We start from the raw sequence: 17,034 nt of genomic DNA, 5'->3' as shown, positions 1-17,034 counted from the left end.
CATCGGCCAGGTTACACCATCATCATAACATCCCATTATGGAGATTTTTTTCAGCAGTTTGGACTAGCAGCCTTCTCTAGATAATTACCTGCACCACAGTGCCAGAAAACCAAACCTGGGAAAGAGTCACATTACTAGAGCAACCCAGCAGTGTCTTAAAATGAGGAGGACAGATGTCCTTGAGTATTAACTTTATTCCATTTGAGATGCACAAATAGAATTTCCCTATTGCATCAAACATGTTGGCTGTGGGGAAATGGGGATGATGTCTAAATTCTTCTGCAAAGCTCGGTATAGGATGGGAATTCACTAGTGACACCACCATACTTAATATATGATGCCATAATATTATGATTTTTTATATTTTTTGAAACATATTAGATATTGTAATATCAGTTTGCAATATATTGCAGTTTACTATTTTCTTTTTTTATTTTACTGTAGTTAATAATTGCTAAATATGTTAATCTGTTAATCGGAAAACCCAGTGAGTAAATTCATCCTACTTATTTTTTTCTACTTTCCTTGGTATATAATAATAGTTATAGTTTATATTTGTATTTGCTTCCTACTTGTATTGTAGGTATATAGAAAAAGTACAGTGATTGAGTAAAACTTTCCCTGAACACAATACAACACACTTTCAGAGTGATTTTGGTTCAGGAAATGTGGTTTCATGGCTCACTAGTCTTTGTACTTTAACTTAGATGAAATGCAAAGATGCAACATGTCCTATAATTCCTTGTAATGTTTGTGACATTTTCATTCACTAGAAGTGTCTCTTAGCCCCTAAAATATCAAACTAGTGAACTGGTAGGTCAAGGTGCAAAGTCTGCCACTGATTACGTCCTGAAGTTAAAATGTAGTGTGTGAACTGGAGTCACATAGAATGCTGCTGTTGCCTCCAGGAGCTGTGATGGTACATCCAAGACTACATTGCCACAGCTCTTCTGGTAGAGCACTTTGAACAAAAACTGATGAAGATTCAATATCTCCTTGGTCAGGTGGAATTATACTTCTGTTACGGCACTGAAATACACAATTTAGAATATGTCAGTGGGTATAACTTTCAACCCTTTCCATAAAATGACACCACTTTTCTACTTCTATACAACCATTAAAAAGACTTCTTAGTTACATGATGATTCATCTAGCACATTGTAAGATTCAGGGAAAAAGCATTGTTTGCCTTCAAATTTAATAACCCCAGACAAGTTAGTAGCGTAAGAAGGCACTGGTAATAACAAACCTGGGTAAAATTCCAATGAAGTGTTAAGTCCTTTACCGTTGGTAGGACCAGATAGTCCTGAATGGGAATGACTTTGTTATAGTGTGGTTCAACTCATTTTAACAACACAGCATGTCTGAGGAGGAAGAATTGGCATTGCAGGAAAAAATACCTTTTGATGTTTAGTTTTAGACAGGATTCAAGAGTTTGGAGGTGTGAAGTGCTTATAAGGGAACACAATGTCATTGATATGGTTGAAGCAGATCTTTCTCTCATGACTTATTCCATTAACCATTGTATATACATGTAAACATATGACTTTTCAGGTTTTGCATAATTATACTGTGTGGTGAAAAATAAGTGGACAAATTACTTTATTGAGGTGTTACAGTATCTTCATTGACAAACATTGTCCATAGAGTGGGTAATGATGAATAGCTCATTGATGTTAAATGTGGCACTGTCAGAGGATGCCAACTTTTCCACCAGTCATTAGGTGAAATTATGCTTCCAACTTTGTGGAAATAATTTAGGGAAGGCCCTTCACTTTCCTCGTGTGATTGTGCCCCTATGCAAAAAGCTAGATCTTTAAAGACATGGAGCGTTCTGTGCAGAGCCCTGATCTAAACCCCATTAAACAACTTTGGGAAGAAGTGGAATGCCGATTGCAAATCCAACATTAGTACCTGACCTCATAAATGCTGTTTTATCTGAATGGGAATAAATTCCCACAGACACTCACCAAAACCTTTTGGAAAGCCTTCCCAGAACAGTTGACACTGTTATAGCCTCAAAGGGGTGCTGATGTGTGATGTCCAATAAGCTTGTAATATACAGTAGGTGTGATGGTCATGTGTTCACAAAAATTTGATAATATAGTGTTTATTACAGTAAGGAGGAAAACAATCTAAACCTTATAGTACCTAACCACAATGTTTGGGTATTGTAATTTAACCAGTCTGGGCTTTGTTAAAAACTAAAATGTGCCTTAATAAAATGTTTATGTGTCTGTGTCTGTAGTGTTGCTATGTGTCTTTAATATACCATTTGGTATGGGATTTGTAAAAATAGTACTAATGTTTGTGGTGTGTCATCTGTTGGAATTTAAAATGCAGTGCATTTTAATACTACTATACATGCATTACAAAGTACATTCCAATAGATGGTGTTCTACAGATATTAACATTGAATGTGTCCAACAGCGAATAACTGCCTGATGGCCAGCAATCAGCTTATCCACCATGTGTATACCTATGTATCTGTCCAGCTGCTGGTGTTAGGAAGAAAAACTTTTAAAAAAGGCAACAATGTAGAAGAAGGATAAAAAAAATCTAAAGTGATTATAAAAATACCAAATAAAGATCTAAAAATGAGAAAATTCGCCTTATCTGCCTTGTCTGTTTTTATTGTTGGCAATAGCAGCATGGCAGCACTTTTCCTGCAACTGCTTGGGCCGTGTGAATAAGTTTTATAGCTATAATGGTAATGACTGATAACTTTGTGTGATGGGCAATGGATTAGTGAAAATAACAAAAAAATCAATGCACACGTTGAGAAACCAAAGCCCCAACACGACTAGGCCAGAGTTGCTAACCCAGGTCAATGCAATAGTGATCATCGCAGAATTTTCCCATTAAAATTCCTTTTACATTCTTCAAGAACCAAATGTCTTGTGTCCAGTGCCATGAGGGTAGGCTGTGCAGCCCCCATACCCCGAACTGTATTAAGTCAATTTTATGTTATGTGTTATGTTATATAATTTCCTTAATTTTACTTGAAAATGATACCAAACTCAGTGAACAAAGTAGTGAAAGTCATGCACATCATGGTGCAGTTTCATTTGACTGTCATTTTTCATGAAGTTTTCCTGTTCTACAGTGGAATGAAAATATTAATTCTGTTCACTGGATAGAGTAATGAGAGTTAATATAGGATGCATAGATTCTCCCAAACCATAAACCATTATACTGCACCACATTTATAGAAATCCCGTGGTGGTTGTAAATAAGGATGAAAAATATTGTAATATTATTCCCGAGGCAAAATAAGGAATTATCAACATTAGGGGAACTTTATTATGTGACCTGTTAAAACATGGGTGGCTTAATGCAGATGTATCATAGATTGTGCCTTTAAATATTTTTCCATGTTGTTATTGTTAATAACATTACATGTTAGGTTAATTGGCTACTGTTTATGCCGGCCTGTTTTACCCACATCTTCAGCAGGTCTTCAACATCTGGCTTAACAGAAGAGTGTAATTAAGGAAACTCAGATCTCTAATTTCTGATTAAGGGTTGGCTCCAAAGATGGGGTTTGTAAAGCAGGGCTGGCCACACACTACAACTTGGCCAAGGCTTAACGGAAAACCTGGATGTGTGCCGGGACCATTACTATGAACCACATCAATTGTGGATAAAAATGAGCTGGTAAAACACTGTAGTTCATAGGGGACACTGGGCTACATACAGCAAGTGTGTACTTTCATTTCTAAAGCTTCACTGAACGCGCAGCTCCATTAATCCGCACCATTTAATTAAGCTTGTTAATGTGAGTGAGGGTCCACATTAAGATAAGGCATGTAATACCAAAAAAAAAGTCTTATTAAATTCAAATGTTTAAGTAAACTTATAAGAAATAAAACACATGCTAAAGGTCTTTTTGGTCCCATTTTGTGGTCGCTGCGACTATTAATGCTGTTTTATCTGTCCTCTGTATGGTTTAGAGTTTCTTCTTTACCTTTTTTTGGTAATTGTAATATTTACAACTAACCTAGCTTTTGTTGTTTTATACTTTGTGTTCTTCATTAATAATCATAAATAGTCATAAATAATACAACTGTAGTATTGTATCAATTTTAAGGAATGAACCTGTTAAATTGGTGTTGTATTAAGGAAGTGTGACTGTGGCTCCTTAAGATACAGGAATCTTCCATTACCTTGCCAGGTTATTTTTGCTCTCTGGCTAGGCCTACCACAACAGGTCTTAGGTTCTATTCAGGTGTGAGGTGTGACTCTGCACAAATCCATGTCAAGTATTATAAAGGTCATATAAATGCAAGTAACATTGACTTCTTAATTTGTTGAGTTAAGCAAGATCAGTGGCACAATCCTAGCTACAACAACTAATTTTTTGATGGAGTAGAGTACGGTGCCATTAGTTCTCATTTACTGTGTAATTGGATAATGTACATTGTGCTCAAAAGGTTGCTTTGTTAGAAAAACAATGTTTTTTTGTTTGCAAAATTGCACTTTCATTTTACAGTTTTATTGCTGTTGTATTACAGACTCTTATTAATTGAATCTTAAATTCTTCAAAGTCAGGCATTATTTGTCAGTATTAAGATGTCATAACCCATGAAGAGAGAACAAAGAACATTTTGTGGGCACTCTATCTAGTGCATCTAATTCCCATTATAGTTTTGGGTGACACTTTATTCTACCCGGAATTCACAGTTATGCCGTGCTTTTTTTCTGTTTCTTTATTATAGTGTTTGCATGCTTAGTAATCACATGCTTTGTGTGACTATCAGAATCTCAGAAATCCTCTAAATACCCATTCCATAGTTGGTGATTTTTAAATTACCTTGTTCTAGGTTTTACTTTTGACTTCATAGTGTAATATTTATAAGAGCGGTATTAGTCCAGTGTCGTACTTTCATTCATTGTACAGATGACTTCATTCTAAGCAATTTCTAAACACAGCTGGTTACTCTACAACAGGTGAAGTTGTAGCACAGTGAGAGGCTGAAAAACTTATGGCTTGTTGTGTTTAATTCAGAAGACTCTGAAGAATTCTTTTTTCACTGTGACATTATTCACTTTTTATTGCACCTTAACCACAAGTAATCCAAGCTGAATTAATTAGGCTTTCGAATAGAAAGTGAAAATGTTCAAGACCTCATGCTCAGCTCAGCAATATAAGGACTCAAAGACTCCTTTCAACGAAAAACGGCATTTTTAAATTTAATTATCATATCCTCATAGCACTGAATGTGCAATTAATATTTTGATTTCTCCCTTTACATCTTCTTTGGCCTTCCACCCCGTCCCCACACATCCCTAATCCATTAATGTTCTCAGCATAGCTCATGAATGTGTATTTGTGCAAGTATGTATATAAATATATGTGTGTGTATTATGTTTTCTCACAAATCTGCAAAAAAAAAAAAATAGATATGTGAATATTTTTAATAGTTCATACTGACATTATGTACGAAACCTTATTTGATAATTAAGAATGATTCAGTGCTTTCTTTTTCTTCATAAACATGAAAACCTTCCAAGTAATTGCTCTGAAAACACTATTGCTCTGGTGTTTGTTTTAATACTTTAGGTAAGACATGCAACTATTTAATTTTAGTGGCGGCACTAACAAAACACTATGATCTGGCATACAAATTTCACATTGGCTATGTTGGTTTTGTTTGAAATAATGACCTCGTCTTATAGCAAAGGTCAGGTTTTTATACTGGAACCTCATACTTTTTTATTTTGTTTTGTTAAACAACAGAACCATTTTATGATAATAATAAGAAATCTGCTGATTCTCAATATTTGAACAGATTGTTAAAATCTATACAGTTTGTGACCACACTTATTTCAGCTCAGATTTGCATGGAACTAAAGTTAGTCCAGGCAGCACCATACATAAAGCAGGAACAAGCCTTGAATAGGAAGATGTTTCTAAACAAATTTTTCATTAACATACCTCAATGTTAAAAAGTGATTCATAGTATTGTCACTTAATTTGACCATTTCTGTTGTAGATAAACCAGTGTTTGAAATAAAAGAAAAAGAAGTCAATGAAACTGTAACTGCTACACATAACCTGAACCAATTGTGGAGGTTATGTCAAAAGAACACAAAAAGCATACAAAACATAATCATGTTCATGTAAAATGCATTTTTCTTGTTTCGTTTCATGGAGAACTGTTAAAGGCTTTTTTGTACACTTTTGATTCTTTTTGAATAATTTCTTTCTTAGAGAGGTTTGCTGCCTACAGGAGAGACCACACACTCACTCCACTAATTTGACAGTGCTAATTTCTTGGACCGTAGATGACCCAAGCAAATTCAAAGCATACCAATTTATCATTATGAAGTACTAGCCAATTTAACTGTTTTTTTAAAGAAGGGTGACTGCCTTACTCAGACAGTGTCATCTTTGTTGTGACTTTTATGCATCCATACCATGAAGAACAGAGAGAGGTTGTCATAAGAGGTTTGATGTAGTATTGCAGCTTGACTCTGTTTCTTCCACCTCTTTTATTTTTTTCAGCCATAAAATCTTCTTTCCATATGCAGAAGCTCCCAGTACACTTGCAGACATACTGTACGGTTCTATACAGTGAACAATGACGTGAACACTTCTCATATCTTAAATCTGCGCTCCTTTGACTTTCACAGTATCAAAATCTAACAATCTGTACAGCTGTGTGATACCTAAAGACTGTTTTTTTTTTGTCCTTGTGTATCCTCCTTAATCTTAAAGCTACAACATGCATGTTCAGCACTTGGCATACCATCAGAGGTTAGGAAGTAAACAGGTGGCATGGGAAGTGATGGATTACTTACAATAACAATGTAGAAGTTGCAGAATGGCATTCCCTTCCACTCCAAACACTGAGAGAATCTAACTGTATTCTTCTTTAAGTAGTAATGTTTACCTTATATACTGTAAGTATATATTAAATATGATTACAAAGTGCAAGAGGCTAAGATTGTATCTGAGGTGAAAGAGATTGGAATGGCTAGGTGTACACGTTTTCGATTTGTTTTCTTTGAAAGTCTGTGTGCTTCACACACACACAAAGATGTTACGTACAAGGTGTACACTATAGGCAGCTCTAAACACAGGCTGCCTTCTGAAGTCTTAGTTGACACAATCATCTTTTCTGTGCAGTTTCTGACTCTCTGTCCACATCGCACACCTTCCAACTCTACCCATCACCGCCCATGTCTTAAATTTAGTGAACAGTGTTTGTATTCATATTATATTATCACCTTTAGAGTTACATAATAAGCTATCATGGAATAATTCCAGTCAGTAACCCACACATACACTGTGCTCTTCCCCCTTGAAAGTTCAAAACAATGAATACATTTCCAAAATTGCTTATTTCATTGCATTTCCAGTGGGATTCTATCTCACCAAACCAACATACTGTATCTCAAATAAGGAAGAAATAAAACTTTTACCACTTGTATTTGTGCAGCAGCAGCTGTTTAAGACAATTTGCAGGATGTTCATAAAGATAAAGAGTATTAAAAAAGGGCAGAGAAAAGTATACCTAGACTACACCACATTACTAAGGAATTAACCAATGATGATTTAAAAATCAAAATCATAATATGTCATACAGCTTTTATTAGACCTGCAGACATGGAGTCTGAGGCAGACAGATGTAAGTGCCACCTCTAAATGCATGTTGAGTTGCACTTGTAAACAGATTAGTTCATACGAATGTAAATTCAGTAGAAGAAATGACTCACTATGAAAAAGCAGATTTTTGTATGTAACATTGAATTTATAATATAACCCAGAATTCCGAGTTTACAGCATGTAGAGAAGTTTGTTTATTGTATATTTTGTTTGTTCATTACTTTTGCCTTTATTAATTTGTTGAGCTTGGTTCTTAGGCATCTTAAGTGACTAAAAGGGGACAGTCTTGGCACATACTGCACCTCCTGAATAAATCATTAAGCCTGATGATGCCAGTGCAGATGATTTTACTGTACATCACAGGCTTATAAAATGTAAATCACTTGAGTAAGCTCATCCTTTTGGCTTTTCAGCTGTTTCGCACAGTCCATGACCTTTTGGCATGAGTCAGACTGGTGGATGGATTGTGTTACAGTTCACTGTGGGTTGGGAGAAAAATCACAAGCTGCCATTGATTGTTTTGCCCTGCAGAAAGAAAAGAAAAAAGCTCTCTTTTCAAATTGGATATAAATTATAAATAACTACTCTAAAGGCTATAAGCTACGAAACGAGCATTCTTTAGAGAATTACACAGGTAAAGGATGTTAGTATGAGGGTTATTAACTTGATGATTGCAGGATTGGTAAACTTGACCCAAGGCACTGATCACTTCTGTCCATAAAATCCTAAACAATTGGCCTGATTCACCAAGCTTTTTCTTCAACAGTGTTCATTAATATAGACCAGCAAGGGGTCAATCTAATAAACACAAGGTCAATACTTGCACCATCACTGTACACTCATTGGTGAAGCCATAAAGGTATTTTTAATTGTATCCCTCAGGGTTGAGCATTGTTGCAATCCTAATTCTTTACAGAAAAAAGTAGTGAATGTGATGTATCTGTACAATCCATTGAGAGTCATTTTTGTGAAGCACATTCTTTGTCTCCAAGTCTGTATGTTTACCTGTTAAGCCCTGAAAACAGAACTGTCACATTTTATTAGAGCAGTAAAAGATTCCAACTATTATCGTCCTTGAAGGTAATATAAAATTGGAAAATGTAGTGGATTTTTTTTCCAGTGTGTTCCACTCACAAATGTTCCTCTTATGTCCAATTGATAACTAGGGTACGTGGACACTAATAGATCCCTAACCGATTTGTTGGATTTCCAACCTATAAAAAAAAGGGCAAAAGAAAAAGAAAACTATGAAGTGTTATAGGATTGGCACACATCTGTTGCTAGGCAGCAAATATGGTTACAGAGAGAGAGAGCTATTATCCGGTGAAATTAAGTGTTGAATCACTGTAAGTAACTATAGCAATGACCTAGTATTACACTGTGATAAGGACTGCAATAAAAAAAAACCTTGAAATTTTGCCATATGCTGTAATACCGCTACTTCTGAGTTTAAGCTATGGACATGACTTGTACAGGAGAGAAAAATGCTTTTGAAAAGCAAGAACAAAATATAAGGGGGAAAAGCTGGAAGCAAAGTAAATCCATTAGGCATATGCAATGGAATATTTTTCTTTCACGAATACGAATTCTTCAGGGATCTCAAGAATGACGACATAAAAGGTCAGGTAAACTCAGCTTATTGATAACCATAGTAAATCTTTGTCTTTTAATATGTTAAGCAATGATGGGCTGTGCTCCCAATGGGATAAAGCTAACTGTCCACTAGGAGGGATTAACCAAAGTTCAGAGTCTTGATTTACTGGATAGAGTGCTGCAGTCTGCTTGCCAGCCTGATGTGCCTATGCACTGTCGCGTCCCTATGCGCCTTATACAGTTTGTCGACATTTGAGTCTGCACTTTTGTATTTCTAAAGATCTAAGTATTTGTTAAGGTTATGACTTCAATGTTGATATGTTCTTGTGAAGAGAAACAGAATGTGTCAAAATTGTTTGAAGTTAAATTGCTCCTTAACAGCATTTACTATAAGTGCAAACAAATGGAGGGCCCACATAACTGAGAGATGGAATAGGTTGGAATGTGAGGCCACGGTGACTAGCAACCTGAAATAGCTCAAGTCTGTGATGATGTAAAGAAGCAGGTTCGAAATGGACGTTACAAACTGCTCAAATGAAAAGAAGAACGAACACGTTGACAGGTTAGGCCTTGAAGGATTACAGTACGGCAGCCTCTAAACTGGAGGTCACTCATGCCAGGTTGAAGTGAAGTTGCATTCATTTGTGTATTTCTTTTTTTATTTGTTTTTCATTGATTTTGTTGAATTAATTAATGAAGAAAATGACATTATTGTTTATTAAAAATGCCCAAACAGCCTAATATACAATGAGACCATTTGTGGAAGATTATTTGTTTATACTAAAAATGCAAAATATAATCAGCTCTAATTCTATTGTTTCTTTTTCTCCTGGTTTTTGCTTCAGGTACAGAGCGACATGAGTTAACTTCATGGAGAAGCTTCCACTCCATTTTCAAGTTTTTCTCAGAAGCATTAGAAACACAGAACAGTGAAGCCAAGCAGCCAGCTGCAGTCGCGACAAGGAGCTCCAACAGAATAAAACATGAAGACTTCTAAAAGTGGAAGAAATCACCCTCTTTTAGCCGCTTGTATTTTTCTCTGTGCATTCTCAAGGCTCTCATTAGATTGTTTTCTTTTTAGAGCACAGGGTCATGGTGTATACTTCTAAATAGCGTTTTGCATTATTTCTAGATGAATGCTACTGTCAAAGCAATATAGGTTCACTGGTTGTGCTTCCTGTGGGCTGTTGCTTGGATTTTGTGGCGCCCATCAGTGCACAGATTAAGGCCGACAGCAGTGCAGCACTATACGGCATGGCAGAGATCTAATTGCCCTGACACAACCCTGCACTGAGCCACTGCCATGTCTTCTCTAGCCTTCCCATGTATTACTTGTACCTGTTTTATGATTGATCTTTTGAGATTTTTAATGACTCAGCCAGTTACAAGTCCATTTTCGATAACTGGAATTGATCACATTTTGCTGTTGTTTTAATCTTATCGAGTCTTTTCAGTTGATATTTTATTCCTTTTACAAAAGGATGTTTGTTGTTAACCTGTGTTTGCAGTAACTGGGTTGCTGCTTACAGTGGTTCTTTTTTTAAATACAAAGATGAAGTTTCCACATTTACAGGGTTTAATAACAGATGAGACTAGTTTTAAAATCATGATGTATAGAGTGACATTTATAAAGAGTTATATTTTTTCAGGTGCCAAAATGAGTTTTTGTTTTTCAATCATATTTGATGTTATAAACAAAATTGATAGTCAGAAACCAAAAAAGTTAGTGTTCATAAACAGTACGCAGTCCGTGTGAAAACAGCACAAGTTGCCTCCTAGTGACAGTCATTGAGAACGGACTGTGATATTCCATGTTGTCACATTTCCATGCCGGATTGTAAATCTGTTTATGCCCATGGCTGTTGATGGCTCACACTTAATCTATCTTTTCTTTTGAGGATCCACAATGTCTCTCTTCATTTTTGAACATGAAATGCCACCTATCACTAATAAGAGGCATAAAACCATACACATGATTCACATGTAGGGATCGAGGCTTTGACAGCTTTTCCTATAATAGCGCGCTGTAAGATCCTACTCAAAAGTGGAAGCCTTAACATTCATACCCGTTCCTATATTGACGATAAAATATTTTTCAATGGTTTATTGCTGTGAGTAATCTGTATTTTCCTCTTACAAATAAAGGTCATCTTCCCAGTACCTAAAATGCTGCATAGACTAAAACTTTCATTGAGATGACCATTAAGGAGTAAATCCAGTTAATTGCCACCTGATAGTGTTATGTGACCATTTTGGCCTAACAGCAACAAATATGCGGTGATAACAGATGTTCAGTGACATGCTGATCCATCTGCTTGTAGTGCACGTCCAGTATAGGTGTGATCATACAGGCATCCTGATCTGTTAGGTGCCACGTGGTCTGTGAGTGCAGGCTGAGCTTCTTCTTGAGTGTTAATGAAGTACATTTAGATGGACTTCTGCTGGCCACATGAGACACCTCAGCTAATTATGTTTTATCTGTCTACCATTTTTAAGTTCCTTAAAATTAATAGCCAGTTACTGTAATTAAGTGGGCCCCTATTACAGAATCTTGAACTATGATAAATGGTGTTTTAATTCTTGAGCTTCCATTTTTGATATTTTCTTACTGCGTCAACTTTCTAATTGCTCACTCAACTTATGCGTGACCTTGGATAAAACTGTGTCTGTAGCAGGTTCTTCAGTGAAATCCAAGCATTTGTGTTTTTCTCTGATGAGCTTCAGTGAAGTCACAAATGCTTCAGCTTGTTTACCCAACCTGAAACGTTGGCTGCAGAAAGTAACAGATGAGTTCAGTCTGTGTTAGTGGGCATTATGAGAGCATTTTAAAGATGGGGGAGCAAGGTATTTCAGACTTACTGTTATTAGGTATCTTGGGGTGGTTCAATTTTTTATTTTTTTTTATTCATTCACTTCAAGAAAAAAAGTTATCTTTATCAGTAATGCTGCAGACTTTTTTTTTAAACAACTCTTAAAGACTGACACATTTGTAATGCTAAAGATGTGTCACTGAGGATGTACCTGATCAGCCACTTAAAATGGTGCTCCTGTGCCCATTAAAATGCCATCGGTCTAAAAGTCACGTTAGGATTTGACTTGTACACAAAGTGTTTTCCTGTGTGCATGTGTGTTTTTCTTCCCATGCTAGCTGTAAAATGTCGTCTTCATTAGTGCAATTATTCCAGAAGGTCTTCAAGCACTGCTAATAATAGCAAGATTATGAATTGGTGTTCTGCTATTAGTGATTTTCTTGCCACTTAAAATCATGTCATTGGAAGCATGGCTTGCATTTCTCTGATGAGATTTGAATTACACCATTCAGCATATAGAAAACACATTCATGGAGCTTTCAACATAGAGTTTTTCAAACTGCACAACTTTCTGTAACGTTGGTTAGAAGGCATCATCCCAAACCCAGTCTGCTCCTTTTACGTCAGGTCAAATTCTTTTTGGCAGCACTGGAAGGTACTTTGGGGTGCAATTCATTTCATTCAAGTTGGCTTCTCTTTACAAACCTATGGTAAACAATAGTTTAAAGTTGAAGACGCTAAGGATACGTTTTCTCAATTTCAAGTCTATTTCTAAATTTGATGTTTGGGGATTTATTGTTTCTACCTTTTAAATTATTTGTTTTTTCTCTTCTAAATTGCAAAATTGGAGTAAGTTTTAAATGAATGGTTTTGATAAACTCACACAACAACAGCTGGGTACATCTTAAAACATATACAAGAAAACACTGTGTTACAAAGCCCACCTTATACCCAGCATTTAATATTTACATATGTAATTGTTATTAAACCTAATTTTGCTGCACCAATAATCTGCTCTGTCAAATTGCTTTCTGCTTTTATACTACTCAAATTTTAAAAACTTGCTAATTCTTATATACTGTTAAAATTACAATGTATTCTAAAATAACCCAGAGAATTTTAAAGAAATGTTTTGAAATTTACAAAATATTCTTGTTTTAGAAATGCTTACTTTCTTTAGTTTTTTTTAATTATTAATAAATACCTCCTTTAAAGTTTTATTGTATATCTTTTCTTTTTTTTCCAAGGTGTTTTCATGTTTTATTTGCTTTTTTTTGCTGCTGTCAACCTGTACTGGTTCTTCACTTCAATTCTGTCCCTCAAATCCTGTTTTCAAATATATAATAAAAAAAAAGTGTGTTTTATTACATTTTAAAGTTGTGTATTTTTTTGTGAAAGAAAAGAACTTGAATGAGAAGTGAAACATAAAAATGAAGTATGGCAGTCAAATGAGGGGAATGTGTTGCCAAATGCAAGTCTTCAGCACATCACACTGGAGGGGCAAATGAGCAGAAGCGGCGGCCCCAGGAAGCTCGGCCAGTTCACATCGTTCACTTGGACAGGCACGGGACCTCCGATCAGACCTGGGCAGGTAAAATGGAGGATTAAAAGAATGAATGAAGTTTTGATCCCTCTCTCCTTTCAGCAAGTCACATTAACTCGGCGGAAAACCTGTGCCATAAAATACACTGACCTGTGTGAAAGGCAATAAAAGTCCGCTATACTGACCTCGAAATCAGTGACCATAAAAATGGAAGGAAGTATTAAGAAATACGATCATGGGTGACAGAGTAAAGAAGTAGGAAAACTGCAGACACTCTCACTTGTCTCAGCTATACAAGTCCACCCGGTCAGCACTGGGATCTGCAGGAAAAGTGATCCACCATGAAACTCGATGCCCCAGCCGGGGCCACGTATCTGCAGATAGATTATATCAGTAGGAGAAGCTCTTTTACACCCAGTGTCTTGACTTTGTTTTTAATATGGTTAAAGCTTAAAAGCTTTTTTGGCTTTTGCGGTGTTTCTGATTTCTGGTGTAAAAAGGTGTCATTGTGTCCGGTTTTCAGGAATGAGCGCTCACGCGCATGCGCGTACGGGTGAACATTAGGCGGGAACCAAACCTGGCCGGGTCACGGCAGGGGACGCGCTCGCGCACTTATCTGCGGGGCCGCCACGCTGACCGCGAATTCATGTTTAAAAGTAACGAACTTGCAGAACGCGAACCGTCAGTTTTAAAGAACTCAAACGGACACCCACAGCAAGACACGACGAACTGGCAAAAAAGCTGACGAAGAACCGGTTTGTGTTTCAATTCCTGAAGTCTAGTGCTGTCGTCAGTGGTCTCCTCTAAATGTCAGTCTCAGTTTTACTGTAGCAGCTGCTGTGAGTTTATATAGCGCCTTGCACGTACGCTATAACATGTTAGCATTAAAAGTCACACATTTGAAAATCTGTTTATCAAGAAATGAGAAAGTCGCAATCCACTTTTTTTTTCTGGATGACGACATAATAAGGTAATTGCAAGAGGTTTTAACAGTTAATCATTTTTAATGAATGTGCATTGAAAACTTTTCACGCCAGTAGTGGAAACTCGTCCCAATGTGTCTCTCAAAATGTTCTTCTGCATTTTTATTAAATTCAGGTTACTTTTCTTGAACACTTGAGACAAAAGAATATTTCTGTAAGTCTGCTGCACTGAGCCTTATTGACGGGTTCGTGCGCTGCCACATGGGGTCATTCCTTTCATTTTTCACTTGATATAATATATAGTCAAACAAAAATCACTGAATTGCGTGTAAACAAATCCTGAGCTTCCTTCGGGGCTCGAGAAGGCCACGTAGGGACAGTCCTGGAAGAAGGGAATCGACCTTTACATGCAAACGTCGCGCATATACTCTCTTTAAAATAAAGGTGCCAAAGTGGGTCGTCAGAGTCAGGTCACAGGGGGACAATTTCTGGTTCCCAAGAGAATGAACCAGGTGAAGGTTCTAGAAAGAACCTTTAATTATTTAGATCCATAACAGGTAACATAATGATAACGTACAGTATTTGTGAAGTGTCAGTAGATTGCTGATTTTAAAATCATTCTTCCTGCATTCAGTAACACAGGCTGTGTTCAGGTTTTCTTGACCTGTTAGAATCCTGCTAAGTTTACTAACCATTTAAAGCCCAAAGGACCAATTCCAGATGCAAATAAATAAATAAATAGAAATGTTTATCTATCCTGCAATGGTTCTACGAGGAACCACACAGCCCAGCAAAATACCATTGAGAAAGTCTTTTTTTAAGAGAGTTTGAAGCGAGGAAATGCTCTAAACTGCCTTATTCTCAAACTTTCTGCAAGTTCTAGGAAACGTTTCTGCTAAAAAGAGGAAAAAGGTTACACTTTGTGGACTGTGAGCTCCGCTTCTCAGCTGGGTCGGCCGGAGTGGCTGACCTACAGTAATTGAGCGGGCGGTAACTTGAAGTAGTTATAGCGCAGGCACGTCCTCTCTTTGAAAATAGTTTACACTTGAAATAATGAATGGATATGCGGTATTTGGTTTAGACGCTTTTAACCAAGCAGATGTTTACTTGTCTTACACTAAAACTACCCACTAAAGCCATAAATTAAAATACTAGACAAGGTTCTCTCCCTGCCAGAATAAACTTCTTACAGTTGTGTCGCACGTGTTTGTCTCCTTGCTTTTCACATTTCTCGGAGTTTGCTAATCAAAGACTCAGAGGACCGAAGCAGACACATATCTGTATTATTCTTACAAAGAAAAAAAAAATTCAAAGTTATCGTTGAACTTTGGAGAGTGACGGGGCGTTTATGCTAAATTGCTGCTGAGGTGATGTTGCCCAAAACGCCTTTTCTGGCCGCCCGCGCACACACCCCGCGTGACGTTTTCCCAATTGAGATCTGGGCTCCCTTTACAGCTCAATTTAACGGAGAAACATCGCGGTCTATCTTCTACACGCTGTCAAGCAATCATAACATAATATTTCAGTTATTCCTCAGTTGCATGCATATTCGCAGGTGAATGTCCTCCTCCTTCCATAAGCGTACACATTAACTTTTTTGCCGAAAAGTAGATAATCGCTCGAGTTAAAATGTGACTTTTCCTTGCCTATGCTATTTGGGAGAGTTTCAATAGTTCAGTGACAGCTCTCTATTTGCATAATCATATGCTCTACTTTGAGGAGAAAACTAACCTCTAAATTTTATGGGTCACTAAGCTGCAACAATCAATGTTTTATTACGTATGCTAAGCAAAACCTACCAAACTATATGTAGTGTCTTAGATGAGTTCTCGCTCGCGAGGAATTAAAGACGTTCATTCATCAAAGGATTTGAATTTAAAGAGAATTCAGTTTTATTTTTGGGGTGTGGTGGAATGAGCACCAATCACCCTGAAAGACTGCCGACAGTGAGACGCAAGTTTACATGCGTGATAGATAGATAGATAGATAGATAGATAGATAGATAGATAGATAGATAGATAGATAGATAGATAGATAGATATGAAAGGCATTATATAATAGATAGATAGATAGATATGAAAGGCATTATATAATAGATAGATAGATAGATAGATAGACATAGATAGAGAAGTCGCGGAGTGCAAGCAGGTGTGCGCAGCGCGCAACTCACTTTTACCTAACGCACTTTACAAAGGCGGAGTGTCCGAAGCACAAGGCAGACGGCTCGTTATCTCGGGAAGCATCAGCGTCTTATTGACGCTCCGCGCTTCTTTAAAAGAAATCAAAGAAAGATGGAAGACATCGTGAGACTGACAACGAGGTGCGCCTCATGTTTGAACGGGTCCTCTTTTTTTGAACGATAAGCCTGGTGTCTCCTGTACTAATTCGATTTTATTACACGAAACCCGAGCAGACACAGCTTTTTAGAAGTTTTACCTGCTTAAAACATTTTGTCACAAAATAACAGAATGACGCAATAGATTTTTTTAGTTTTGTATTCAAGGTATTTCTAAATTACTAGTATTTTTATTTTGGATTAGTTGCCACACACTT

General features: G+C 36.8%; 1 protein-coding gene and 1 long non-coding RNA gene across 3 annotated transcripts in view; one reads left to right on the top strand and one right to left on the bottom strand.

Annotated features, from left to right (window-relative positions):
* The window catches only part of fam172a (family with sequence similarity 172 member A), a 716,959-nt gene extending 703,568 nt beyond the window's left edge, over positions 1-13,391 (top strand). Inside the window, exon 11 of the mRNA XM_039759350.1 lies at positions 10,051-13,391. Within this exon, the coding sequence (XP_039615284.1) occupies positions 10,051-10,202 (152 nt within the window). The 3' untranslated portion in view covers positions 10,203-13,391. The remainder of the gene's footprint in view (positions 1-10,050) is intronic.
* Positions 1-17,034, bottom strand: part of LOC120532884 — a 103,692-nt gene that overhangs the window by 73,596 nt on the left and 13,062 nt on the right. The gene's annotated exons all lie outside the window — the stretch shown is intronic.

The sequence above is a fragment of the Polypterus senegalus genome, chromosome 7 (assembly GCF_016835505.1).
Source record: "Polypterus senegalus isolate Bchr_013 chromosome 7, ASM1683550v1, whole genome shotgun sequence".
Taxonomy (NCBI): domain Eukaryota; kingdom Metazoa; phylum Chordata; class Cladistia; order Polypteriformes; family Polypteridae; genus Polypterus; species Polypterus senegalus.
Note: the sequence above shows the minus strand (reverse complement) of the source record. Positions and strands in the feature narration are given on the sequence as shown.